This window comes from Neodiprion lecontei, chromosome 2, assembly GCF_021901455.1.
Source record: "Neodiprion lecontei isolate iyNeoLeco1 chromosome 2, iyNeoLeco1.1, whole genome shotgun sequence".
NCBI lineage: Eukaryota > Metazoa > Arthropoda > Insecta > Hymenoptera > Diprionidae > Neodiprion > Neodiprion lecontei.
The window spans coordinates 5,976,031-6,003,334 of record NC_060261.1 but is presented as its reverse complement, the minus strand read 5'-3'; the positions used below and the strand labels follow the sequence as shown (position 1 = coordinate 6,003,334).

At 39.5% G+C, this 27,304-nt stretch overlaps 3 protein-coding genes across 7 annotated transcripts in view; 2 read left to right on the top strand and 1 right to left on the bottom strand.

Annotated features, from left to right (window-relative positions):
* The first annotated feature begins 237 nt into the window (after nt 1-237).
* LOC107226147 (probable low-specificity L-threonine aldolase 2) lies at nt 238-6,184 on the top strand. Of its 3 annotated transcripts, XM_046730601.1 has the most exons (6): nt 239-434; nt 554-627; nt 2,506-4,028; nt 4,101-4,218; nt 4,311-4,394; nt 4,676-6,184. In XM_046730601.1, exons 3-6 carry the CDS (start codon nt 3,969-3,971, stop codon nt 5,551-5,553), a joined length of 1,140 nt encoding a protein of 379 aa, XP_046586557.1. In that variant the 5' UTR covers nt 239-434; nt 554-627; nt 2,506-3,968; the 3' UTR covers nt 5,554-6,184. The 3 variants fall into 3 exon arrangements, with proteins under 3 accessions (XP_046586558.1, XP_046586557.1, XP_015522338.1); XM_046730602.1 differs by having other exon boundaries at nt 238-434; nt 554-3,510; nt 4,062-4,218; XM_015666852.2 differs by having other exon boundaries at nt 554-4,028.
* An 87-nt stretch (nt 6,185-6,271) lies between these two features.
* Nucleotides 6,272-8,012, bottom strand: LOC107226150 (nucleoside diphosphate kinase). Its single transcript, XM_015666858.2, has 3 exons — nt 7,768-8,012; nt 6,791-6,892; nt 6,272-6,662 (listed from the first exon to the last, which is right to left on the bottom strand). Exons 1-3 carry the CDS (start codon nt 7,894-7,896, stop codon nt 6,423-6,425), a joined length of 471 nt encoding a protein of 156 aa, XP_015522344.1. The 5' UTR covers nt 7,897-8,012; the 3' UTR covers nt 6,272-6,422.
* A 359-nt stretch (nt 8,013-8,371) lies between these two features.
* The window catches only part of LOC107226149 (UDP-N-acetylglucosamine--peptide N-acetylglucosaminyltransferase 110 kDa subunit), a 38,801-nt gene continuing 19,868 nt past the window's right edge, over nt 8,372-27,304 (top strand). Inside the window, exons 1-5 of one of the 3 annotated variants that reach the window (XM_015666855.2) lie at nt 8,372-9,028; nt 12,651-12,801; nt 12,962-13,205; nt 13,435-13,503; nt 18,072-18,268. In XM_015666855.2, coding sequence (XP_015522341.1) covers nt 8,935-9,028; nt 12,651-12,801; nt 12,962-13,205; nt 13,435-13,503; nt 18,072-18,268 — 755 coding nt within the window. In that variant the 5' untranslated portion in view covers nt 8,372-8,934. Of the gene's footprint in view, nt 9,029-11,544; nt 12,000-12,650; nt 12,802-12,961; nt 13,206-13,434; nt 13,504-18,071; nt 18,269-27,304 lie in introns of those variants that run through there. The other 2 variants (XM_015666854.2, XM_015666853.2) reach the window with 2 other exon arrangements.

Below are 27,304 nucleotides of genomic sequence, written 5' to 3'. Positions count from 1 at the left end.
CGTGTGTCGTCCGTGTGTCGTCCGTCGGGCGACTCTCGATTCCGGACCCTCGATTATTTACCTCGTGAAAATTCTGCAAAACTGACCGCGTTAAACGCGTTCCCGCAGATAATCAAGCACGAATTTATCCGCCTACGCAATCACACGATCGCAAATCGATCGTAGCTTACCCCGATCTTGGTTAATAGATCGAGTTTACCCTCTTGTTGGATTATTATTCATGGGTCAAACAACGGCCTTTACGCTGCACACCACGTTTCGATTAATCGCCGGGTGCGGTTATTCGTGTGTCACGTGTTGCGTTGTACAACACACGCACGAACGTGAAGCTTGATCGTTTGGCTAATTGAACTGTTGAGAACCGTCTCTTCCCTCCAGCCCCTCAACAAAAATCGACAATTAAGACACTGCTAACGACAGTTTCGGCTTTACAGGTGAGCTGCAGGGAAGCGTCGATTTTAGCACGCGGAATTTTATACTTAAAACGATTCGACGAACGCGTGACGACGCACCATCTGTAGTTTTACTTATTTTCTTTGTCTTTTCATTTCAGAATATTTCAAGTCCTGGATGCCGCGAGAAGGTCTCAGCCGTCTCAGCGGAAGTTCTTGGCTCTCCTAACGCCAGGTGATCGAAATATTCGTTAACGTCTGTTGCAGACCGTCAAACTCGCCACGCTTGCCACTCCCGAAGTTCAAACTTCACGAAACCAGGTTCAGAGCGCGCTGAAGTCGATTTAAACGAATTTGTGGCTCAGAAACTCGTTGAATTAAATACATAATAAGGCAATTATGATGTTTTATCGCATACGCCGCATATTCCATACCGCGAATCTTATATGCTGCGCTCATTCTAATTACGAATTACCGCCAAACGCGCTTTGCCAATTGTTTCGAACGTTCGATCCGTTGACGCAAACTCGAAATTCAAACGGTTCAACGGACTTTTGCCTGTGTCAAACTAAACCTGTATTCATTCGTAGGTATTCGATACGAAACATCGGGAAGTTGCGTATAGTATCGCATTTTGAATTGTTCAATTGTATGTATATGTATGTACATACCTTTCATATTGATGTGTATAGAGTATTTTCATTGAAAACAAAGTAGCGAATTCTTTACAATCCTATTTGACATACTTTTTTTAAAATTCTCTGAAAAGAAAGACATGAATTCTAGCGAGAAGAATGAAATAGATTTTTACATTCTGGACTAGGAGTCGCGATATAGCTATAATTATAATTGGCGAAATTCCGAAAATGGATATGTGGGACTATGTCGCGACTACGTGTGCGAATACCTGCGATGAATTACATTACAATTTCTTACAACCAGAGGGAAAAATATATATACGTATATAATGTATACGATCGTCTTAACCTGGTTTCTAGTATGTATAGAGGCGGTTAAAACTCGTGACTCATGTCTCGTTTCCAAATATGGAAGATATGTCGGTTTTATTTTATGACGCAACATATATTGTAACAACGTGTGTGTCAACAGCTATGTACACACACACAGTCGATATATACACGCGCGTCAAATTCCGCAAGTTTCACGATCCTTCAGACCCTTTTTGGACTACTGCGAAGTTCGTATACCGTATGTATACATATAACCGCAGTGCAATTTGAAACGCGGATCGTTTGCGTAACGAATTTTGTATGATTTTTTTTTCTCTCTCTTTTCTCTTTGCGCGGTAGTCTATTCAATGGCGAAACATCGAAAGCAGCTGTTATACATATAGGATAGGATGTGCCAAATCGGAGCTCATTTTTCGTGCGATTTAAGGCCATGGATTCATCGTTCGTATTCTCATATATATTATGCATATAATCTTGTACACATCCAGCGCTTAATCATGCACGATGGTTTTTCGTCGTCCATTACGAATAAGCGACCATATTTGGGCAAGCTAAGCTCAACGGCGGTAATACGTGTATGTATGTATACGTATAATATTGTGAAATCTGCACCAGTCGAGCCGAGAAAGTTATGTCTTTGTCGTTCCCGACATGCAATTCTCCTACTACAATTCGACGCCGCGGTCATTTCCAGCATTCGGCGAAACCGCATTACTGTATCAAGTGCGTGTGTATCGCTCTTTTTGGTATATGAGTGCCCAGACATGACATCAGCTGAGAACGGTAAAACGATCTCGTATTCCATTGCTGTCCGTTTCTAGTTGGAAAATAAAATATAAATATAACAAAATAATTCACATTTTATCTTGAATTTAAGTTCGTTTTATTTATCGTCGTACTTCTACCAATGGAGCAATATTTTTACCTCGTACTTACAGAACTAAACGAATTGCGGTCGGGGCTACAAGACGCGGCGGGAGGGCGAGCAGGCAACCAGGCGGTATATAAATTGAACTGTCTAAACTCTAAACTGCTCATAATGACGGCTATATAAATGCGTTAGCTCCATATTTGTCAAGATTGATCACAGCTCACGTATACGTGTTGAATTGTTTGCGAAAATAACCGTGGTTTGATTTCAGATAATCAATGGAGTATTTATATATACCAATTTGGGCTGCAGAACTAAATGAGCGAATATAGCGGTGGCTTGAATAAACGTCATTGATAAGATTATATTGTCTGTTATTCAGAACGATCATTATGGCCGTTGCCTATCATGCCGTACTTCTCAATTTGAATTAGTCGCGGGCTTCTTGTTGCCTCTACGTGCAGGCTGCGACTGGATCACGTGATATCGTTATAATGGCGGTTCGTCGGTTTTCAAATTTAAATTCAATTCTTTACAACGTAAAACTCACCCGTTAACACGATTACCAGTCTCGTCGTTCAAATACTCGTCGAAATTAACGCGCCAACAAGTCGCTCTCCCGTACCATTTTATCCTAAATCCAAGATAACTCATTCAAATATCCACGACTAATCTGACGCAATTTATGCTAAAACTATGCAAACGTAGATACGCTTATTCAAATTTTTTTGACTTCCTTTCCTCCTCGATGTCACGTGTTGCCGTGAAGCGACGTGATTTTCGTCGCCTCCTACGATAATTAGCGAACCGTAAAAACAGGCCCTTTATTTTCCATAAATTTCGACTTTGAACCAATACTTTGATCCTTGTAATTTACAAGGATTTAAATATCACTTCTAGCCACGCAGATTTTATCATAATATAAACATTTTTATAAACTGATAAATATCTTTCTTCCTGGAAATAAAATGGGATGAGTACAATAATTGATACCCCATAGTCTGAACGTTATGCATGCGTGTTTATAGAATGCACATACATACAATGATATCATAGGCAATAAAAACATTTTTTTTTCTATTCCTTCAACCTCATTTACGAGTTCGAGTCATGCGTTGACCTCTCGTTTACGATTCAGCCCCCGAGGAGATAATTTCGCAACTTGATTATACAAGTCCGCGAATGATTGTTCCGATCGCCTGCATATGGTTGAGGGGAGCACTTGACACAGGCTTGTGCAGATACAGACGGCTGGTCCCGGACCTTAACCAATAAGGTAGTATACCATATGGTCCAGGCGTAGCAACGACCTTTATCGCGTTCGCTGCACAGCGTTGGCCACACCTCCTCGCATCACCGGATCATGTTCAACGACAAATTCAATTGCGCATCCCCGGTTGTAGAGCTCGGATGATATTACGTAGTACTGTTGCGGTTTACGTTCTTCTTCGGATACGTACATGTCATGTATCTCTGACCGCAGCCCGTCCATATTTCTTGTCCAACGCTGTACTTTGACGCTGATCGTATCTCCGATTCTGGCTGCATAAATTTGTCTATGTGACGTTTCCACGCTTAGTTGTAGGAATTATCAGTTGTATTTTCGTAACGGTTTGATTACTTATCGCGCTGTTGCGTTCATCACGACCATAGCGGCTATTGCAATTTTCATACAGTAGTCCCCGCACCACTGAGCAAACTAGTTGTGACCACAGACGTTAAATCGAAGAGAAAATGTCGTCCTACGGAGGGATCGCCGGAAATCAGATATACTCCTATGCCGACGAGAAAAATGTGAGTTATCACCTCGGTTTTCACACTCTCTAGATCTGTACAATGTTCCTTCAACGATGATCTGTGATCCAGGCCACCATCGTCGATCTGCGAAGCGATACGCTTTCGAGGCCTTCACTCGCCATGCGGCAGGCCATGTTTAATGCCGAAGTTGGCGATGACGTGTACGAGGAAGATCCTACCGTTGTAGGTACGTGTTTTTGGTCATCTCCGTGGGGTTAAAACTGTTTTCCATTTTTCGTAACTAACAATGAGAGAAAATATCTGTTTCGTTTGTTACAGAACTTCAGGATAAGGCTGCTGCTCTCCTCGGCAAGGAGGCCGCCTTATTCGTTGTTTCCGGTACCATGGGGAATCTCATAGCGAGTAAGTACATGAACGACTAATCAGCGCAGTTCCCATTTTTATAGCTATCGCAAATTGATATAAGCCCTGCGAAACGCAGACTTATATTATAGGTAACGAAAATATATAGAAATTTCAAAATTTCATAAGTTTCGGTCGTGGAGTTCGTCATGGTACATGCTTCATGATTCTTGTATTACCTCGATTCCAGATTACAATTCAAATTCCGCGACTTCCAGCAATCCGCAACAAACCCAAAGTAGAGATGCGCCAATTTCATTATACGTTTCTTATTTTACAAGTAATGAACCACTGCAACGAGCGAGGAAGTGAGGCTTACTGCGGCGAAGAATCTCACACGTTTCTGCACGAGCAGGGTGGAGCGGCTCAGTTGGCCGGAGTAATGCTCTGTACGTTGCCAAACAACGCGGACGGGACCTTCGACCTGAAGACTTTGAAAAACCGGCTGCGATCGGACCGTCTACACGAGCCGATCTCACGCCTCGTCCTCATCGAGAACACGTTCAACGGGAAGATATTGCCGCAATCCTGGATTGACGAAGTGTCTATATTCGCAAAGGAGAACAACCTCAAGCTACACATGGACGGCGCCAGAATCTGGAACGCCGCAATCGGCTCGGGCATTCCGGCGAAAGAGATCGTCCGCGGTTGCGATTCCGTAACATTTTGCCTGAGCAAGGGACTTGGAGCCCCTGCCGGTTCCCTCCTCTGTGGAAGCAGATCCTTCGTCGAAAAGGCGCGGAGGATCAGGAAAGTTCTGGGTGGCGGGATGCGGCAGGTAGGCGTTTTGGCCGCGGCCGGACTGATAGCATTGGAACAAGGTGTTCAGCTCCTGAAGGAGGACCACAGGCGAGCTTTTCTCATTGGAGAAACCATTAACAGTTTGGGTTCCAAGACGTTTTCAGTCAACCTGAAAACCACCGCGACAAACATGGTCATGGTCAATATCAATTCCGAGGACATTACCGCACAAAATTTTGTCGACAGGTTGGAATGGGTCATCGACGACGTGCAGGATGATCGAACCATCGTGCGAAGCTTGGCGATCAACTCCAGACTCGTCAGGTTTGTCTTCTATTACGAGATCGATGATGAGGCGGTAGAGAGAGCTGGGAGAAAAATTTGTCATGTCATTGGGAAGCTCGACGCCACAGTTTAGCGACTCGTCGTTTTTCATCCTTCCAGATTGTCCTGAAATACGTAATTCAAGCGATGCATTGTTGATGATAATAATAATGAATTGTCTCGACCGTGAAAAACGTCCTCTCGCGTTCTCCGACGTCTGGTTGATATTGAATGATAATGAAGTAATAGTAAAATATAATCATTCCTCGATGTGATTGTTGTTACATTTATCAAGGCGTGCTTGCATTTTTTTTTTTTTTGTTTTTTTTTTCTTATTACATATATACACACACTTGCTCAGCTCATCGTTTATTAAAGTATGTATGTACTCAGCCGTAGCATAAAAGAAGCCCCAGACAAACACTACATATTATATCTTCGATATAAATTACAATAGGAATACCAGGCTATCAAGTGTTGAAAATATTATGTATAATAAAATAACGACGTTCTAATAAATTTCCAACACATCTTTTTTTTGGTCAAAGTGCCAAATACAAATTAAGAATAGTCGGGTGAACTGGAAACTAGACTTTACACACTTCAACTTTGTCAGAATAATAATGAATTTCAATTAAATCGAATGAAATCTTTCTAATTAAATTATTCCAACTGCAACCAAATCTTCATACCTGTTGACGAAACAAGTGATTCGGCACTGTTTTCATTCTATTGAAAAAGCGGTGAGGAAGAGGAAGCAAATGTAGATTTTCAGTTTGGAAAACTGGTACAGGTGAGGTAGATTCTTCCCCTTTTGTTTAACGTTTTTATTTTTGGACTTTTTGGGTTGTTCTTGTATGTACAGTTATAGTCGCACCCACGTATCTCCAGCAATGGGTATACTGTGAACTGAAGTAGGAAACTGGGAGGTGTGAGAATGTTACTGTTTTATTGGACGGTAATCTATTCGTAGATCCATTTCTCAGCCCAAGAAGACCAGTCGACAACGTCTTTCTTTTCCTTCTCTCCGAACCACAGTTTGATCTCCTTGTTGGCAGATTCAACTGAGTCGGATCCATGGATTATGTTGCGTCCTACCTGGATGCAGAAATCACCACGGATTGTTCCTGGTGCTGAATCCTTTGGGTTAGTTTCACCCAGCATAACGCGACCAGTTTTGACCGCATTCAGACCCTCCCAAACCTAATTGAAAGAAAGATACATGGTCAGGAACTGGCTCAAATTTCAACGCACAGAAAAAATCTTTCTGTTTTTAACGTTTCTAAGTTGAGTAACTGGTGAATGGATTTTACAACTTTTTTTATAATTACCATTGGTACGACTGGACCGGAACTCATGTACTTGACAAGACCTGGGAAGAAGGGTCTTGCAGCCAAGTCAGCGTAGTGCTGCTTGAGAAGGTCCTCCGAAGGCTGGAAAATAAATACAATGATCACGGTTAATAAGAAAATAAATTACGACGATGAGATTGAACAACCCAAGAAGTATCAGGCCTACGAATTAGAAAATCATACAAGAGGCAATAGAATTTCGATCAACTGGCGGTTTCATTGATTCTAGAACGAGATCTTGATAAATAAATTGATTATGCGCTGATCGGTTAACGACGGGTCATTTATTACTGCAAGTTTTTAGATAAAAATTGAGAAACTTTTCGACAAACTGAACAAATGTGAAAGTTTCAGGAATAGATACTGTGACTGAAAGAAGCGTCAGATATCGAGGTGAATTATCTTACTGAAAGTTCTTAAATTTTCTCACAATCCAAAATAATTTCCCCCACTAAATTTTCCTAGGTATTTCATCCTTAATCTGGATTGAAAACACAATAAAATGACTCTACTACTAATTAACCTTGGTTGCGTATCGAAGGTCGAGATTATTCCATCCAGTGTGTATACCTATGTGCAGCTGTATCGATTGCCCTGGATAATCCGATTCCATTTGATTAGATCAGAGGTTTATTGTTAGAACTATGATCTGAACGAACAGCGACAAATTGGACTAGATGGCCACGTAAGTATCGAGATCGAACAAAAATGCTCTACTTGAAAAATGCCCCTTCCGCGTCAGGCGATGCGTTTTTTTCAACCAATTATCGACATAGTCGAAGGGACATTGTCGCCGCATAAAGTTGGCTCATATGCAACACAAATACCGTAATTTGGTTACGAAATAACGAGGCAGTTAAGGGCAAATATCTCCAGTCGATACAGAGACACCTTGACCACGTGTTGCCTGACAATGATGGCCGCGATGCCAGAGATCATACAGTTCCGAGACTTACCCAGACCATCTTGAGGGCGACGAGCTTGAAGCCTTTTTGCTCAAACCGTTGGATTATCTTTCCTACAAGCCCGCGCTGCACGCCGTCGGGCTTGATCATGATGAAGGTTTGCTCTTTGTTATCGCCCATTGTTATTGTCGGTTATTTAGCAGAGGAAATTGGCAAGGCAACGGGCACAAGAGGTGAGACAAAACTTCGCCGGCGAGCCACAGGAGAGTGAGAACGGGATGACTGCTGTTGCCGTCTCGAAGCCGGGAGGATTCGCTGTTTTCAATCAGGGGCGTACAGTCCAAGGCACGTGAATCGTTTTCACCATCAGGATGGTGAAAATGCCCTCAATACGCCTCGAGCGAAATCGCTACGAAATTAAATTTCTATTCGACGTAAATTCTAAAGCAATCTAATCAGTCGTTAGTGTTTTGTTTTCCGAGTCACCAATCGATGTAACAGAATAGAAGTCCAACACCCTGCACGAAGTCTTCTCATATTCTTAAATAATTCACCCGAAACATCGAGCCATCATATCGTTCTTGCATGTCATTGCTAGACCACGCCCACAAACTGGATTTCAAAACATTTTGCAAACCTAATAATTGTCGGAAGATAACTAAGCCACGGGCCCCCGAGCTGTTAGATACGAGCCTTCTATTCACCGCCGGAAGTTGACCTGACTCCATGCTTGTCGATACTGACGTCACGTGTCGTTAGCTCGTCACTAAAGTCTCAAACCCAGGCGTACTGCAGTGCTTATAATCAGGTTTAAAACGATTACAGACTTGCTTCTGTTGACTCTGAGTAGCTTAAAGTGAAAATTAGTAATTAACGAGCTCGGACACGAACGAGAATCCGTGAAAGTGATAGTTTTAAAAAATTTTTAACCCGGTGTCTCGACCGAATTCAAAATGGCCGCCGTACAACGATCGCGTTCTTGTTCTGGCCGATGAAGTCATATATCGCGATAGATATTGTTTTCTTTTATCAATTGGCCTGTTAGCGAAGTTGCTGCGTACGTCGAGTACGTCTGTGGATAAAGTTTAATCGTGACGCGACCTTGCGGACGAAGATTCAGCCCACGAAGTATCAGCATCAAGGCTAAACGACGGACCTGGATTGTATTTTTTCCCGCGATTTACGGGATAGAGGAAATTTTCACCGTCACGAGTTTCGATGCAAGCCCAGCAGCAACAGCAAGGACACCAGCAAATTGCCGGAACAAATGTCATACTTAAAATGAATGAAATTCAGCAGTTGTCAACAGTCGGTGAGTCGAACTACTCTTTTTTTCGATGCAGGTTCCGCTGCCTCGGTGCTCCAAATTCCCTTCGATGTTGGGTCAGAAAACTCAGTGTCTAAATTCCGTACCTAAAACGAAAAACAAATAGGGAAGACATGACAACAAAAGACAATCACGGAAATTTTTTCGGGGCATATTGTTGGGTCAAAATGGCTCCGAGGTGTTCTTTCGATTTACCAATTTACCCGAATGTAGGGATAATTTAAGAATTCCTGTCTATTACTCGAGCCCACGTGACTCTGACGATATAATTCCTCGGCTATTTTGGGATAGGTAAAAGTTTTCCACCAGTTTACTAAATATATATAGATATACAAGTAGACGAGTTATGATTATATCGAATCCAAAATGGCCTCCTCTTACTCCTTGTTATAATTTTGCTGTTACTTCGGTGTGTAATTATTTGCACGAACTAAACCTGCGCAGTTTTATAGATTTCGTATGAGGGAGAAAAGACTCTGCACCTAGCCTTTCATCAATCGTTTTTCCTGTTCTTTATTTTACTCCTTACATTCCCACCACGTGGTTGCCGCAACGCGAGGAGTAATCGACTGGTTCAGTTTTTCGTAAGCCGATCACGCAGTCAGCCGTGAGCTGTACCCGTCCCGTAGAATATCCAACATGTACCCATCTGTCTCGTTTCCATTTGTCATACCATGTTCTCACATTTGGAAATCATTTTGTATTTGCAACTCCGCGGGAATAAATCGCATCTTCATCGTCCGAGCTTCGCTCCGCTGCGCGATAACCACGCGAGGTCGTAATATTGAACTTGGAAATATCCGAGTTGCGCAATTGAGTTGTTCGAACGTTCAGATAAAATTTTCTAGAGGCCTATTCACGCTTGCGAAACTTGCGTTAAAACTCTGCAAAAAAATTTGCCTGCGGCATTGCAGGTTTGGACACGCGTGGCGGCACGCAAAAATCGATAATCGATAAAACAAAAATGCTTTTCTAGGACCCGCAATATGGTCATTGATACGTATGGTTATCTGTCACCTGCTGCTCACGATATTGACATAGAGTAACGTCATTGCGGCTTATCGGCATGATGCTCGTACGAGAAATGGTATAAATTCAGCACGAGGTTTGTTGACCCGTCGCTATCCGTCGTTAGTTAAAATCTCGCTAATAATCGGAGGGACAAATATGTAAAAAAAACCACAACGTGTGGTCAGTCGAAAATCTATAGATAGGTACACGAGTCTTCGCACGAGGAGAAACTTAATTCTCGTTCAAAATGAACAATATCAATAAAAATGATACTATTATTTGAATTTCACGAATAAAAATAGTACCTAATCGTAGATATTTACAATCAACGCAATTCCAAGTTTTGTATTTCTTCGCTGTAAGAACATCCCAAATGTAAATCCTTCCGAAATACCTAACATTCATTTGTTAATTCTTATCGTTAGCAGTTTCCTTGATCGGAAATCTCTTTGTTCCTTGTCGCAAGTTGATGTTTTCTTTTTTCGTCTTTTTATTTTAGTTTCTTGGTTTTTTTCCGCTATTCCCCTCGCCAGTGAAACTTCTCCCTCCCTTCCTAGCCGTGCGACCGAGCGAAACGGTTGGCTGCTCGCAACCCGTCGCCACTGTCAAAACCGATGGAATATTCCACTGCGTACTCCACCGACTATGCCATCTGCTCACCGGCCCCGGCAGCGCGGCGAAAGGGGGGCAGGGTCCCCTCGTCCTTTCGTCGGGTTAACCCCTCTTCCCCTCACCGCCAGCAAAGTATCATGATTTCGAGCACCATAGGTCGGAACACTTTTTGTTGGAAATTTATATTACGTACTTGCAACGCGTCTTACACGAAATTGCATAATCGTTGTTTGCCCGAAGTCTGTATACGTTACGTAGGAACAGCAATTGAACAGTAATTTTAACGAGGTTGAAGTTAGTAAAGTCATCGTAACGAAACGTTGAGAAAAAAATCACTATTTTCTTATTTTTACAATGATTTTTAAGGAACCAGGATTGAAAAATATGAGTTCATTTCATTTTATAGCGGTTTACTGATTTTCAAAGAGTTCCAAAATTTCGAAATAACGGTTTTTCCTCGTCACAAATCGCGTTTCGATAACGTTACTAACTTCAATACGATGAATTTTACGGGTGAACGACGAGACAAATGACGTACTATCAATTGCCGAAATGCAGGGGGATTTCGGTAAGAGATATAGGTACATCCTACTTGTTTTTTTTCTTTTCATGCTTTGCTAACAAGATCTTATCAAGTTTGTACGAATGTACGTACCTCTAACGTCTCTTTGTAAGAGAAAATAAAATTCGTCTTCGGATCATCATTACGAGTACTCGTTATCGGCAAGGAGATTTAATTTTCATTTGCTTTCTGCGTTTGCCGGCGAACACCAACCGCCTCGACGTGTAGGTTCGGCCCTGTTTCCTCCGTCCTCCCCTCCTTCCAATCCCATCACCTTGCTCACCCCTACTTTGGGCTTTGGCCCCCATCGCACAGAGGCCAGCTAGCATCAAGCGGCTTACAGACGGAGAACGTCGAGTCCGGAATTAAATACGCGGTGTGAAGTTATCCCGAGATTGACGTCGAACTTGTTTCACGGTGTGTTTCACGTCGCGCGTCTTCGTTGTTTCTCGCTCGTTTTTCTCGCGTGCCGGATTTTTGATAAAAAGATAATTAATAAAACTGATTAAGTAGATAAAGAGAATCATCCTCGAGCGCGGTTAAATATGATGAGCAGCCAGGTGCAAAATCGCGGCAACGTAAACAACGATCCGAAGGGTGTTACGGCCGTTAACAGCCTTGTGATTAACCCCGATAGCGGTACTCTACAAAGTATTCACACTCTTCAAAACGGCCAGAACATGTTGGTCGTTACGCAGGACGCACAAGGCAAGGAGGTTCTTGCCGTCGCTGACGAACAAACGATTGTTAACCTCACCCTAGATTCGTATTGTTCGTATTCCATTTCCTCGTTTTTTTTTTTTCTCATCCTTATATCCGTCGCTTTCAAACTGCCTCTTTTTTTTGTAGTCGCTATAGATTCGACATCACCTTTCAGTGTCCGATAATATTTACAGTACTGGTTATAGAAATTCTTACTTTTCATCAATTTTATCGATGGAGATTTATTCCACAAATTTTATCCTGTACCCTCTTTTCTTTCACTTTTCCGGTCACCTCACAGTTGATTAAAATTTTGAATAAAAAAATGTGTAGATGCGATTAAATGAACTCAGATTTCAAGTAACAGTTTGTCTCGGTGGAAATTATTCACGCTCCGATTCCTTGTAGCAGAGAAAAAAAAAAAATAAGAAATTGTAACCTCTCTCCAAGTGAACCTAACGAATCGTTTCTGTCCAGATATTTCCGTTCTAAGATTATCCTGCTCAGGGGTTTAAGAATAATTTTTAAATTACTCGAAAATATTTTCTCTGCCAAGAAATACAGTGGAACTTTTTCTTCCTACGTTTGATGAAAGATTTGCAAAAGTTTTTAGATAACTTACTAAAAAGTTAGCGACTATAGTATTCCGAACTACAATGAAATTTCGTCGACTTTTATTCTGGTCAATTCATATTCATGCTTTCTCTTTTCTCATTACAGGGTTGTTGGAATTGGCGCATAGAGAGTACCAGGCAGGAGATTACGAAAATGCGGAAAGACATTGCATGCAGTTATGGAGGCAAGAGACCAACAACACTGGCGTTCTTCTTCTCCTGTCTTCTATTCACTTCCAATGTCGAAGGCTCGATAAGTATGTTTTATGCAAATAAATATTTTGGAAAATATTATACTACTCGGTGTAGTTGAAGGAAATTAGAATTCATATCCAAAGAGAATTGTATATTCATTGTTGACGGCCGACTTGTAAATGCGTTTTTTTTTTTTATTAACCTGAGACCTTTTCTTTTAAGGTCTGCACACTTCAGCTCACTGGCTATAAAGCAAAATCCGTTACTCGCGGAGGCGTACAGCAACTTGGGTAACGTTTTCAAAGAGCGTGGCCAGCTACAAGAGGCTTTGGAAAATTATCGTCATGCTGTCAGGCTCAAGCCCGACTTCATCGATGGGTACATCAATCTCGCAGCTGCATTGGTCGCTGCCGGTGATATGGAACAAGCGGTCCAGGCCTACGTTACCGCTCTGCAATACAATCCCGTAAGTGGATTATCGTTGATTAATTTGAATGGTTTTTCTGTGATTTGTTGTGCTCGAATTAACTGAAAGTTTCTTACGACTCAATAAGTCATTCTTGTATGATTGAAGAAAGAGAACTTGAATACCTGCTGCTGTGTTCGAATACATTGAAAAGAAATTTGTTAATAATATAAATCTTACGGTATTCGAGGCCAGTTTTGTCTAACACATGGTATGCAATTTGTTACAGGATCTCTACTGTGTGCGCAGCGATCTTGGTAATCTTTTGAAAGCATTAGCAAGGCTTGATGAGGCCAAGGTAAGTTGACGTTCAAACCCTGTGTAAGTTTAGACACTAATCCTACACGCTACATCCTATATGTTTTTGTACCACTGTTGAATAGTGCGTAAAACTACACTTGAAGTCGTTTTACGATGATCAAAGTATCGCTACGAATAATTAATTCTCGTGAGTTTAAAATGCGTTGTTGAAACCGTTTTCCGACTAGCAGAAGCAGGCATTTTCTATTTGTTACTTCGGAGTAAGATTCCTATAAACTTAGAAGCTGTTAAATATAGAAATTAACGCGTGTTTTTTTTTTCAATTTTCGGAACTTCAAACTCGTACAAAGGCATATAGGTGTCTCGTGTCTCCTGGTTAGTGTAGTTCTGAGGAATGTGTAGAGCGAATGTTTGTGTATATTTAGCTCATGCAGAAAGCTGTCTTTCTTTGCCACAATAACGATATTATAAAGAAAAGCTGCTGCGCGGCGCGCGATCTGCCATCAAAATAAAAACATGTTTACATTTTCCATTCTCTTGTTTCAGCATTTAACGTTTTGATTGCAGACGAAATATTGTTGTGTACTCTTGCTTTTGGGAATTTTGGGTTTACCATGTTTGACGCCTGTTCGTTGGCAAAAACTTTTTTTCAATTTTTCATTATATTCAACAAATGTTTCAAACTTGCAAGTCCCGAAAAAAGCGGTGGTAAAATTTGTGTCAGACATGGTTAATGGGTTTAGGTTTGTGAAGTTGTTGGAGGAGGCGCGGAAACAACGTCAACAATGCGCGAATTGATGCAACGCCATTAATTACGATCACTCTAAATGGTGCTACAACAATTGATTTCAAATACCTCTTTGTTGATCCTGACAATATTCATCATGCCACTAAAAGATTTTTTTTTTTTCCTAAACACTTGCTACATGCAAGTTGTCACAATGTGTAAAGTAATTTCCTATCTGAAAATAGTCAAATCGATGTGTAGCATGAAACAGGATCAGCAGCGCGCGTGTAGTATGTAAGTTTTTCCTGAATGTTTGTTCCTACAATTTCTGTTTTTTTCTTTTTTTTTTTTGTACAGCGCTTTCTTACATCCATACAACGGTTGATTTCAACTGTTTGTATTGGCGCGAGGTTACTTGACAGGATTTTTCGACAGCCATTACTGTGTCACAATTTCATACTCTGCTGAATTTCTAGCTTAATTTATTTTTCAATCACTTAATGCAAAATTGTTTTTATCGGTGAAGAACAATTGTATATCTAACAAATATAACCTGTTAGTAAAAGGGTGAAAATGTGACGCAAGTAATGGCTGACCTAGTCAACGAATCTGCTGCGGCGCGGTGCTTGCGATCTTCGATAAATCTGTGAACTGAATAGAAAGTATGCTTCAAACTGCGTAAAATTAACATTAAACGTTGTATCTTGATAGATGGCTAAACAAAGCTGAGTAAGTTATTCTATGAATATGTCAGACTTACCTTTTGAGCATAAAATTTCAATTCAGAGCATATCGGCAATGAGGGAAGTTTTCTGCAACTATTATCGCCATTCCCAAGAACTCACTAGCATCTCATTATTCCAACTTCCATCTCCATCAGCCACCTTTTAAAACAAGTCAGAAAGATAGATTTTTTTTTTTCGTCAACTTATTGAGCTAGAATTTGAAAAAAATTGCCTAGTAATTTGATTTTAAAAGAAAATATTTCGACAGCTCAGCAGTCGAACCGATATCCTAAAATTTAAATTCCGAGTCTAGCATTCAAGTTTATTTGATCTAATTTATCATACTTAGTGACCTTACAATTACATATTCCGATCAGAAAAAATAATGACAATAAGTTCGACTTGATGAAATAAATAACTACAATAGTTTTTCTTCGTCACAGTTGCCAATTTAAAATCTTTATTTACCTTCTTTTTTTTTTTCTCAAGAATTTGTGTGAATAATAATATCAAAGTAGAGTATTAATTGAGATTCCTCTTTGTTCGCTGATTATTGTGAAAAAAAATAAATTAAAAATTTGAAAACACCAAAGCAAAACTTAAATTATGAGCAACTAAAAAAAAAGTTGAGGTAATATAGTAGTGAAAAGAGATTAACGCAGCTGTCTTGTTGTTGTGGATGGAATGAACAGCTCTAGGAGGGGAGATCGGCGCTATGCAAATGGTCGGTATCCGTGCTGGTTACTTCGTCAAAGGGTGAAAATCTGAATCTGGTTATTCAGTAACACACTCTCAGTCTATGTTTATTATGAGAGATTTCGACCCATACCTACCATCAACCTACCGAAGGGTACTCTGAAGGTAAAGTAGCTCCCGCGGCCGGTCTCTATCCTATCCCAATACTTTCCATCGACAAAAGCTTGATCCTCAAGTCGAAAAAGTATCCAATATCTTTCCGCGCTCGTCGTAACTGTCTGAAAAAACTTTATTAATTACAATTGCTTACTTTTATTGCAACCGTCAAACTTTGGTGGCAAAAGATTAATCTTTGTCAAGAAAAAGCACTGAAATTGAATTGAATATCGAGTTCTCCGCAGTTAAAACGAATGAGTAAACACTTGATTATCAAGTGAAATGGAAATGTATTGAATACTTGTAAGACTTGGATGTCGGCTGCTTTGTCTCGTCTCGTTCCGTTTCGCATAAACGTCCACAGTTCAGGAAGCCTTGCCTGTTTAGAGACCGAGCCAACTGAAAATCCTGTTTTTAAAAAATTTATTTCATAGGCACGGAATTATAATGTTTTTAACGCCGCCCACACCTCTCTGCGTGCGCGACTCATACTCATGCTTTTTGAATGGAGCGTCATTGTATTTTATCGAATGATGTTATTTTTTGGCGGGAAAAGTGGATATTTTAATTGATATAAAAGGACTGAAAGTTTGATTTTTTCTTCCAAACTTGTGATTCTATCAAATTCTCTAGCAAGTAACTGTCATTTCTCTCTTCTATCTGTTTTCAAGTTGTCGTTACTACTAAACGAACAATGTCAAAGCGTTGGCTGGATTGTAATCAACAGTCCGACGATTACAATTTTTTGTCTGGTGATTGATAGATTCAAAATTTTATATCACATGAAGATTTTTATCGAATCTCTGAAAAGCCGATATAAAATCAGTCGCAACGTAAAATCTATAGAATGAAATGAAGTATAATGTAAAATTCACTGTTCGTAGCGCCAGTTTTTTCTCCATTGTATTGAATGCAACACAGATAGATGATAAAAAAATCAAATGATTAGTATATTGGTGCCAACTATTCCGCCGGACGCATTCCGGAGAATCTTTAGCACCACGTTTATATGACGCTTCAAGCGCGTTGTTTGTTTACGTATACCTTTCACTAATATTCTGTAGATATTGTTTCTGGTGATGAAATAATGGAAATATATTTATACATATATTACTATACGAAAGGAGATATCTCATATTCTCTGAAAGAAGCTTGTCGCTGTGAGAAAAATACAAATGTGATATTTTTTTCACCGTACTTGTTGCGCGCATCGCAACAATTATCGCCTCATCAGAGAATCGCAGACTATTCCTAACCATACGTATTTCTGTTTTAGGTATGGTCTAAACCTGTGTAGACTCACAACTCGAAACTGTAAACAATGAACGGTTCTTATTTTATCGTCACACTCGCGTAGCGCAACTTGGAATTTATATGTCACGTATTATTTAATCGATATCGCTACTACAGACAGGTTTAACTAATTAACCAAATATAACTTCTCACTTCTTATCCGTACTTAAGTAAAGTTCTAAGCACGTAACACCGAGTGTGACAACGATGCCACATACTTGGATTGTAGAGTTGATCGTACACAAAACATGTGAAATACTGTGTTTCATCATTGCGATTTATGGATTATTTTCTTTCTTTTTTTTTTCCAAATTTTGTTTGTTTCTTTTTTTTAATATATTTTACAAGCTTCTCGATATTGTCTTGTGCTCGCCAAAAATCATCGATTTTTCAACATCAATTTTTCCTCACTATATTATCCTCATACTTTATCCTATCGTTGTTTCTATTCTTCGTGTGTGTGTCTATATATCTTTTGGAAAAATTTGTTTAATCTTAATTAAACAAGATTCACTTTTTCTCTTCGAACAATTGTCGCGTTATCTCGAGAGTTCCAGTTTCTTGTTGTAAAATAAGCATTCACTATCGGGCGGTGAAAAACTTACAGCTAAAAATGAGTCGAGCGGATCTAAAAAATCATAGAGCCACAACACAATAATTGAATCCGGATTACTGCAGCCCCTGTTATGTATAATGATGTAAATAATGATAAAGCGGTGCGCAGTGGTTGTATGGTGTAAGGATTTAGCTCGACTTCTTTACTTTCTGTCATTCGAATTGTTATCAAGAGTTATTGCTCTGTGCGATAATTTTGGCGAGTTCGATACTTGGGAAGCAGCTGTGCGCGGGGGAAAAGAGAAAGAAAGAAAGATAGCAAGCGAGAAAGTAAGAAAGCAAGCGAGAAAGAGAAAAAGAGAGAGGTTGGGCAAATGGCGCGGCGCATCAATAACTGAATCGCGAATATTATTTACTAATATATTTTCCCCTTTTTCTTTTTTTCATCTCTAGGCTTGCTACCTGAAGGCCATCGAAACCAGACCCGATTTCGCTGTCGCTTGGAGCAATCTTGGCTGCGTCTTTAATGCTCAGGGTGAAATATGGCTGGCAATACATCACTTCGAGAAGGCTGTCGCTTTGGATCCTAATTTTTTGGACGCTTACATCAATCTTGGCAATGTATTGAAGGAGGCAAGAATATTCGACAGGTAAGACGATGAAGTTTTTAACTTTGTTATACATTTATCCAACAACTAACGTACTCTCAACTTTATTGTTGTCTGCGTAATTGACAAGTAACGCAAAACCAGCAATATTTTTTAAATTAAGATTGTGAAGCGCGTGGATTGTGTATATGTAGTTGATTAGCAACTTTCCGCGATGGAATGAAATATTATGTATACTGAAAGAATTTTCAATGTATCTCTTCTCATTCTTGATGTGGAAATTCACAGCTCTCTATCTATCTAATTTTCAACACGGTTTATTATTAAATCGGAGTCTAGAATACGGTAGCGGAATCCACAATGAAGAAGAAGGTAGAAAAGTTGGAGATGTGTTTTGTCGCAGAGAGAATATAAAAAGGCGAGCGGATGTGACGGAAAAAAAAAATAGAATGAAAATTGAAAGATGGGAGGGACGTGAGCGGTTTTAGATCTTATAAAATGAACGGAAGAAAGGAAGAAAGAAAAAAAAAGCACGGTCGTATCGTGCGAGGAATAATTTTTTTTTAGAACTTCAGGGCACGAAGTCCCTAGCTTGCTAAATTTCCTTGTAATCCTCGACAAAAACGCCCTCGAGATATTTTATTTTACAGTTTTATAACACCGCGTTCGTTCTCCTTAGTTTCGTACGCGGTCTGAATATAATAACGCAAAGTAAACCTTACGTTTCAGGATTTTATTACTTTACCTCTGCTGCTACTACTCACTAAATCAAGCTAATCTCTAATCGCATTTACGGCCTGTAGGCACTGCGGGAAAAATACTAACAATAAATCGCAGATGTGGTAATTTAAAGATTTATTTTTAAACAACGACGCTTTTTTCATTAAAAAAAATGACGCATTTCTCTGGCTGCTTTTGATTCTCTTCTTAGACGTTGTCCAATCCTGTGTGCATGTATGTGTGTACAAAATGTACCTACTCTTCATTTTCTAAATCGATGAATAACTTTCTCTCTCCGGTTTATATACTTATAATTGTAATTATACCCCGATATTGTGATAACTTTTTTCGTATTTAATATTCTCCTCGAGAACATAATATAGATAAGTTATTAATTTAATTTCGAACTGCTGTAAAAGAAAGGCGAGAGATTGCCTGATGAATTATTTAGGTGACTGTAGGCGGCGTGAAGCCGGATAAGTTTCGACGTATAAGACGGAAAAATACGCCAGAAATAGGAATCGAAAGAATTTTATTATTCCGATAAAGGGGATGGTGCGAATAAACGTGAAAGACAATGTACGTATATATGACTATCGCCCCCATTCGTGACGGAGAACGATATCGAACCTCTGTAAATGTCAGCGTGGAATAGCGATCATTGGTCAATGAAGAGTCGGATATTGCCTCATGAAAAATTGAAAGTAGTGTATTCAGGGAAGACGAATTAACGACAGTAAAATGCGGTGATTGAAGCGTTATTTTAGTCGGTTAGTTGGAAAATTTTTACGGAAAGAAAAAAGATAGGGAAAAAATGAGGACGAATTTCGCGTTTCGAAGAATCCGTGATTTCGTAATTTTAGGAATCTCTGAAACGCAGTAAATTATAATAAGGCAAAATTTTGTCATATTTTAAAAATTTAGCCACGGCGAAGTCACTAGAAAATTGCAAAATAGTGATTTTTTTCCCCCTCAATGTTTCGTTACGCTAATGTTACTAACTTCAGCCTCGTGGGGGGAAAAAGGCGATTGTAACGGCTGGTTATTCATCTATTTACACTTTTGAAGAGGTACACGATTCAAACGCAGCAATTTTGCTACTTAAAAGCAACCTTATCCTCCTTCTTTCTTCTATTTACCTTATCTTCGTGCAGAAGGAAACATTACTTATTCTATAAAGTCGATTTTTATCACTTTTGGACCGTGAGTTTTGTCCCCCTGAAGCGCATGGGGCTGAAATTAGTAGCGAACTAGCGTAACCAAATATTGGGGTAATAAAATCACTATTTTGCAATTTTGTCGTGACTGAAGTGGCTAAATTTTGAAAATGTGAATTACTTTTGCCTTGTTGTAATTTACTGCGTTTCAGAGATTCCGAAAAATACAAAATAACGGATTTTCCGAAATACGAATCACTACAATAACCTTGCTAACTTCAGACTAATCCACGCGACCAGCGGCTGGGTTAACACTTGACTCTGAAGAATGCTTGCGTCATCTCGAATTTCACCTTTTATACATGCATCCATGTATGTACGACTATGTATTATATGCATAGAGGTATTTCGCGAAGTTGAAGTAAAGCTACACATGCGTGACGCATGCGAGAAGAGAAGAGGACAAATACGATGTATATCACGTGACTCGAGACGGTTAGACAAAGTTGAGTGCTGAGTCGGGTGATATGTAATTCATAGAATATATTTTCCTATTTTCATACGAACGAAAGCTCCGTGGTGTATATTATTCACGACGATGATGATACCCACGTCGAATGAACTTTATCGAGAAAATAAATTCCGGACAATTCTTTTGCTTCCTTCTTTCTTTCTTTTTTTTTTCTTCTCTTGCTCTTCATTTTTCGGCCTCGGGTCGTTTTCAGGATACGTCTCGCACTTGTCAGGTTGATTATTATGATATCCGAGCAGTCAATCGATCGATTTGAAGACTACGAACGCCGTCTGATTGGGTTGAGGGGAAAAAAAGCACATCCAACGTCTGATGAGATAATACTTTATACTCTACGACGAATGGATCTCATCGTCTGAATCGAAAATTAGAGAACACGAGATTGCAGAATATTTTTTTAGAAAATTTTTTGGCATCTGGTCAATGAGTGAAATTAGTCAAAGAACTTTAGAATCGGATAAAAATCCCAGAGCTTAAACATTTTCACGTTTTCCATTACATTTAGAACCTTTTCTCAAATTTTCGACATCTTAGATTGTCTCGATCAAATTTCTTCGGATTCATTTCTCTCTCGTAGTAGGTCTGTTTAATGATTCGCGTGAACACAGTGATAGTCACAAATGATATTGCTGGCGATATTTTACTTAAAATGTTCCGTTTTTCCTTCCAACTTTTAATTGAAACAATCTAGGCCGTTCATCTTTAAGCGATTCTGGTCGCTTCTCTGTCTGGTCTCCAATAAAATGGTTATTTACCGCGAGAAATACACACACACTGTGTTTCTTTTTATCTTTGCTATCTTTGAGAACCGCCACTAAATCTGTAACAATAGGTACCCTAGGTAACAAACTACCTCGGTATAATACCGTTTGCCTTTTACATCCACAAAGCGATTGTAAGACATATAGCAGACAAGTTGTCTACATGAAATGGATTGCACGTTAAGGGTTGATCCGTGTTTCCTCGAGGGGACGGTTTCTCGATCGACTATTTGGTCTCTGGAGTCTAAGGACTTATTGGCAAAGCACTCGAGGTTTCTACGAGGATGAGATTGAGCGGTCCGAGAGTTGCGGCTTGGGGATGGTCTCTCACCCTGTACGTAATTGAATGTCCTTCTTCTATACTTGCCTATTCAACAACCGCGATTATATCGCTCTCTTTGCCTACCAGGGACCGACCCTTACGTCATGTATAATACATGGTCATTTGGGTTTAGGGTCTCTGTATATATCAACGTAAACTTTTTTTTTTTTCATCTCAATGCAGAGCGTTAAACTTTTGATTACATAAGCCTCAAGTTAGGTATATGGGTAATAAGATCGCGCTAAAGTTCCATGGAGGATATCCATCTCAGACTTCGTTTAGACACAGGGTACCGAAGATACAGAACGAAAAAAGCTCTTATCTTCTGTTCGAATCGGATGAACCCGCTTTGATTCAATTCTGCAACCCTCGGTCTCTTATTCAATAGCTGGGAATACTTGTATCCGGTTATTGGATCAGTACGAAAAATCTCTTCATCTGGAAAAATCTCTGTTGACTGGAAACAAGGTTTACACAACCCATACTCAATATCGATACATTATTGTCTTTATCTTTGAAATTCTAATCGAAATGTACACTTACTTTTTCATCGAGGAAATAGGTTTCATTTTTGAGATGTGGTAGGTAGACTGAAATAAATTCCATTCTTAAAGTTACTGGAATATTCTGTCAACATTAGTATCAACCATCATGAAAAATACTACTATTATACTACTAAGTAACAGGTACCAGATTTTTCACAAGTTATAGAACTAGAAAACTAATTTTCATTTTCTATCCAGAACTACAATGGTGCAAATAATAATAACTAAGACAAAAAACATTAGTTTGGTAATGAACTTTATTATTAAATTTTGTCTTCACGTTTGAATCACACTCCAACCTCAAAATTATTTTGTTACCGTTATAAATTTGTCGTTAAATAATCAAACAAACGATCGGCTTTGTTCGAATCAGCTCGGCAATTTCCGGAATAAGATGGAAACGGCGCTAATATCTGCGTGTGACTTGCATGGTGTACCTCTCGGTCAATCAATTGTCAACCCTTAGCCACAGAGAAATGGCGCCAGATTCAAAAATGTATATTCGCATTCGCTAATACTTAAAAATTTACATTCGTTACATCGCTACTACGAACACTCTTTGAAAGACTGGCTTTGGTTCTCTACGGAAAGCTCGAGTTGGGGTGCAGGAAAATTGTAGCCTGCAGCCTCCGGGCTTCTGTTCATTCTGTGATCTTCGGTCTTTTTTTTCTCTCTCTCTCTCCCTCTCTCCTCTCTCTTTCTCTTCTCTCTCGCTTTCTCTCTCTCTGACACGAGAGATGACGGCGTCGCGACATCGGTCGCCAGTTCGCCAATACCTACCCTCCTCGAAGCTTATGACCCAGCAGCCGAGCGGTGGCAAGGGCGATACCTACACTCCTCGAATCAATAACGCCGATCTCCGGGCTGCGGGTAATAGGAGGCCAGGAAACCCAGCAACATTCCTTTCCTCCTTCATGGCTTAGTCACCCGAATAGGAGAAGAGTGCAGTTCGACGAAAGCTTGAAACGCACATTCCGTTTCCACGATACGAACCTGTACGGTGTTGTTTAACCATCGTTACTCATGCTTCAAGAGTAGACTAAATATATAGGATATTCGTTTCGTTCCGTGAATTTTCCCACGAGACTGAAGTTGGTATCTTAACGATTGACTGACCCGATTAATCGTGTAACAGGCAGAATTTTCTTCAACCGTAGAAAATTTGCTGTAAACGAAAATACCTGTTATTTGGGAATTTTCGAAACGATTGGGAGAAAGATTAAACGTAAAGTTTGAAAATATGGTAAATCCTCGGGTGATTTCGAATTTCTGATTTATTGACTGGCGTATTTGAATAGAATAATATATTGTGTTACCAGAAGGAAATTGTATTTTCCGGCCGAGCGTAAGTTTGCAATATGAGTCGTAGGTGAGACGAAGACGAATATTGAAAATACTCTAGGCGAAAAGACCGTCGCCTCATTGTTGCAAGCGATTCTTTACATAACGAGAGTACGTTACGCGTTTTTTCACCCAGCACGAAATTGAGGTTAGGGTCGCGTAATGTCAGATTTGTTCGCAACAGCGCATGCGCGCAGTGCAGAAATGACCACTTTTAATTCCTAGGACTTGAAAGTGGTATTTTCTCTACTCCGCGCATCCGCATTCGCAGACTCGCACGACCGTCACAGAAACTGTTACTTTGCGTACGGAAAACACGCATGGAAAAACGGGTAAACCATGCTCGCGTTGTATAAATAAAAATGGCTTAACACCGAACAATTTTCAAATCATTACGTATCACGACAGCTATACAAGGCAAATTTACGAGAGAACGGGCTTGACAAGAACCTTTCGCAAGATGTAAATGTTGGAAAATCTCCAACGGGAATTTATGTTTCCTGCGTAAAAGAAATTCGAGACTGTAAACTTTCGTTGAAAACAAAAACAACAATAACAATATAAAGTTAATAAATTCTCTATCCAACTTGCGAAAAAGGTATCGAGAAAACTATCTGTTACCGAAGCTATAAATCGACGTTGGAAAATTTATGTGGAAGAAATAGAAAATTTTTTTCTGATCGAAACCTCTTTATCATCGTGTATCTCTTCTCCCTTTCCCAGAGGGGAAGTATAATATATTCTTTGGCACCGACACCGCCGGCTTTTGTCAGGTTCAAAACCACGCCCGTGAACCTTCGATTCGTTCGGGTCGTATAGTCGCGGTTTACACCGTCAGACGACGAGAGATTCGAGGGATAATGGCGCGCTGCGTATGTGAATCTTGGAGCTTGTAACCAGCTGGATTGTAACCAGATCCAGTGCTCGGCTTCCCTAAACCGTTGATCTCACGATGTCTACCCTTCCTTCCGCCTACCGATGTTTCAGGGTTAATTTATTGGACGTAAAATTTTTGAGACTCGACGCGGAAGCGACTCCGCTTTGAAGATTTCGCTACTCATGGAACTTAATTTATTCCAACAATTTGTTGGACGGCAAATTTTTATTGCAGTCGAGAAGAAGAAGATTAGCGTTGACTCGCTTGTCTCGCGGAATATCTCTTGTACAATATACAATAGGAATTCGTGAAATGCTAAAAATTTCTTGGCTCTTATTGCGAATTCCATTCCTTTTCTCTCTTTCTATTTCTTTGCAGATTCTGCATAAATCTAAAATTCCATTATTCAGAGAGAACCGTATTGGGGTTGGATTTATGTCGATAGACGAATCGCAGTTTTGGTTCTTTTTTAATACATACGGTGACCAATCAATTATATGTGCGAAGCGAGGTGTAGTTCAATTTCTCTCTATCGGCAATTCACGAATTATTCTCGAGTTTATATTTTTTATACCCTTGCATTGGTACGAGTTCAGTTTTTACAACCAACTTTACCGAGACCAATGAATAAGGTGAAATGCTGGTTTTTACCAGTGCTTGCCAATGAAACGTTAAAACTAACCTCGATAATACACCATTACACGTGTCATATATAAACAGTATATTTGGCAAACTCTTTGAGCGGAGGGTAAGAATAAGGATGTTAGTCTGCTGAGACGAGTTTCTTCATCGTCGTATAATTTGGAGGACACTCGTAAATCTTTGCAGAAGTGTTAATATTTCCGTAGAAATTACATCGTTTCAGCCGTAGCTAACCAAGGTTATATAAAGGGGTGACGTATGCATACTTTATATCACCATCTTCCTCTTCCCTGGGACTTATTACTATTATCACTATTATTATTGTTGTTGTTATCATCGTCATTCTCTTCGTGTATAATAAGGGACGGTCAACGTGTCGGTTATTTATTTTCTACTACGCCTGTCATTGTCGCACCGGACTTGTAAATGTTTCTCTCTCTTTCTCTCTCTGTGCGATGTTGGTGTGACTTTATCGTAAGTTTCCTTGAAAGTTGTCCCGATAGTGAAAGTCGCATGTTTTGAAAGGCTTGCGATAAGGGAAACTAAGATACGCCGAAGGAAATTTCTAGCTTTTAATTCAATTTTTACCATTACCAAAAAAGTACAGTTATGCGTGTAAAATGAAAATTAGTTTTGTAGCTGTAATCTGAAAATCTTATCTTTTTTTATTACGGTCACTTGTACTATAAATTTTTATTTTTTTTTGAGTTTTTTTTTCCTCCCCTTTCTAGAACTTTTTTCATCATAACTATAAGAAAATATCGTATTATTCTCAGTCAAAGAGTACGAGGGAATTTTCCACTTATCAAGAGAGATCTTCTACAATAGAGCAGAAATTCTCTGAGTGATGTATAATTATTAGATTATTTATTTTTTGTTTTCTCTCTCTTTCGCTCTTTTTCGCCTCGTTCTTCCACATCCTTTGCCGCGTGTTCTTTGAAATTCAACGCTCGTCGATATCCAGAATTTTTTTTATTTTTACCTTCATGTCTCGAAATAATCAATGCATATAATTATACTACGTAGTCAATTTTTACGGCACCTTGTCAACCGTTGAAAGAGGTTGTCTGGCGACAAATGGATACTCCTTTTGAGAAAAAATTTTGAAAGAAGAAAAGACTGAAATATTCGTCGATTTTGATGAATTTTGAAGCGTCAAATTTACAACTCGAAAATTATTCGATAAGACCATTTCTACCGCAAATTACATTGTTCATTTCATTTCTAATGATCTTAAGTCATTCCTTTTTTATATCCCGAATTGAGCCGTTCTTAGCCAATGACTAGCTATTTGTTTTTAACCGAGTTTATGTTTATATTTTCTTTTTCTAAGAGCATTCAATTTCTAACAATATACTCGGAAGAATTTTTTTCATAATATATAGTTTCAGAGTAATTAACAGTTGTCTTAACAAAAAAATTTCAAACGTACAAATTTTTCCATATAAAAACTCGACTGCTTGGCGGGGTGTGTTAGAGTTTTAATATCGGAAAATTTCTGGGATTTAACCAGATTTTCTTTTTATATATGTTGATTACTTTATGGACGGGGGGCAGATTCCGACATGACCAAAATAAGAATCACCCTAAATTCTATATAACGGAAAGAATTACGCTTTCGTGTTTTTCCGAAACTGTTTACCTCGGCGGGAATATCGATGCGGAAGGTGATTCGGTATACGTGATACGAAAACACTCGGGCATATATATTGTACGTAAGGTGTATAAATGTATACACGTATATATAAATATAGATATGTTACCCCCGGCGGCCATTTACTCGGGAATAATTAACTTTCCGGTCTTCGGAGGATTTAAGGAGCGGCTTTACGCCCCGCTGCACGATTTATCATCGGCAAATATTTCCTTTCATTCGTTAGCAGTGGCGTACTGAGGTTCACAAAATTAATCCGGCAAGTACCGCTTATACGTAGGTAGAATTTTCATTGAAATTCCGAATTTGAAAACATCCCAAAGCGCAAAATTCCGAAAGGGCGTAAGTCCGACAAGTAAAGGTTCCGAAAGTGCGTGAATGAGAAAATTAACATATCTCAAACATCGAAATTCCGAACGATCGAAGGTTTTCATTCGGTTCCTCAAATTTCTGGCTCGGTGAAATTCTTTCTTCGTTTTGGATTATTCATATTTTGACTTTCGAAATAATATGGAACCTAATTTTCA

Coding starts and splice junctions, on each gene's coding strand:
- LOC107226147 (XM_046730601.1), top strand. CDS start 3,969: ATGTCGTCCTACGGAGGGATCGCCGGAAATCAGATATACTCCTATGCC. Junction 4,219..4,310: donor GGAAGATCCTACCGTTGTAG/GTACGTGTTTTT, acceptor CGTTTGTTACAG/AACTTCAGGATAAGGCTGCT. Junction 4,395..4,675: donor CATGGGGAATCTCATAGCGA/GTAAGTACATGA, acceptor TTATTTTACAAG/TAATGAACCACTGCAACGAG.
- LOC107226150 (XM_015666858.2), bottom strand. CDS start 7,896: ATGGGCGATAACAAAGAGCAAACCTTCATCATGATCAAGCCCGACGGC. Junction 6,893..7,767: donor TCGCCCTCAAGATGGTCTGG/GTAAGTCTCGGA, acceptor TTTATTTTCCAG/CCTTCGGAGGACCTTCTCAA. Junction 6,663..6,790: donor CCGGTCCAGTCGTACCAATG/GTAATTATAAAA, acceptor TCTTTCAATTAG/GTTTGGGAGGGTCTGAATGC.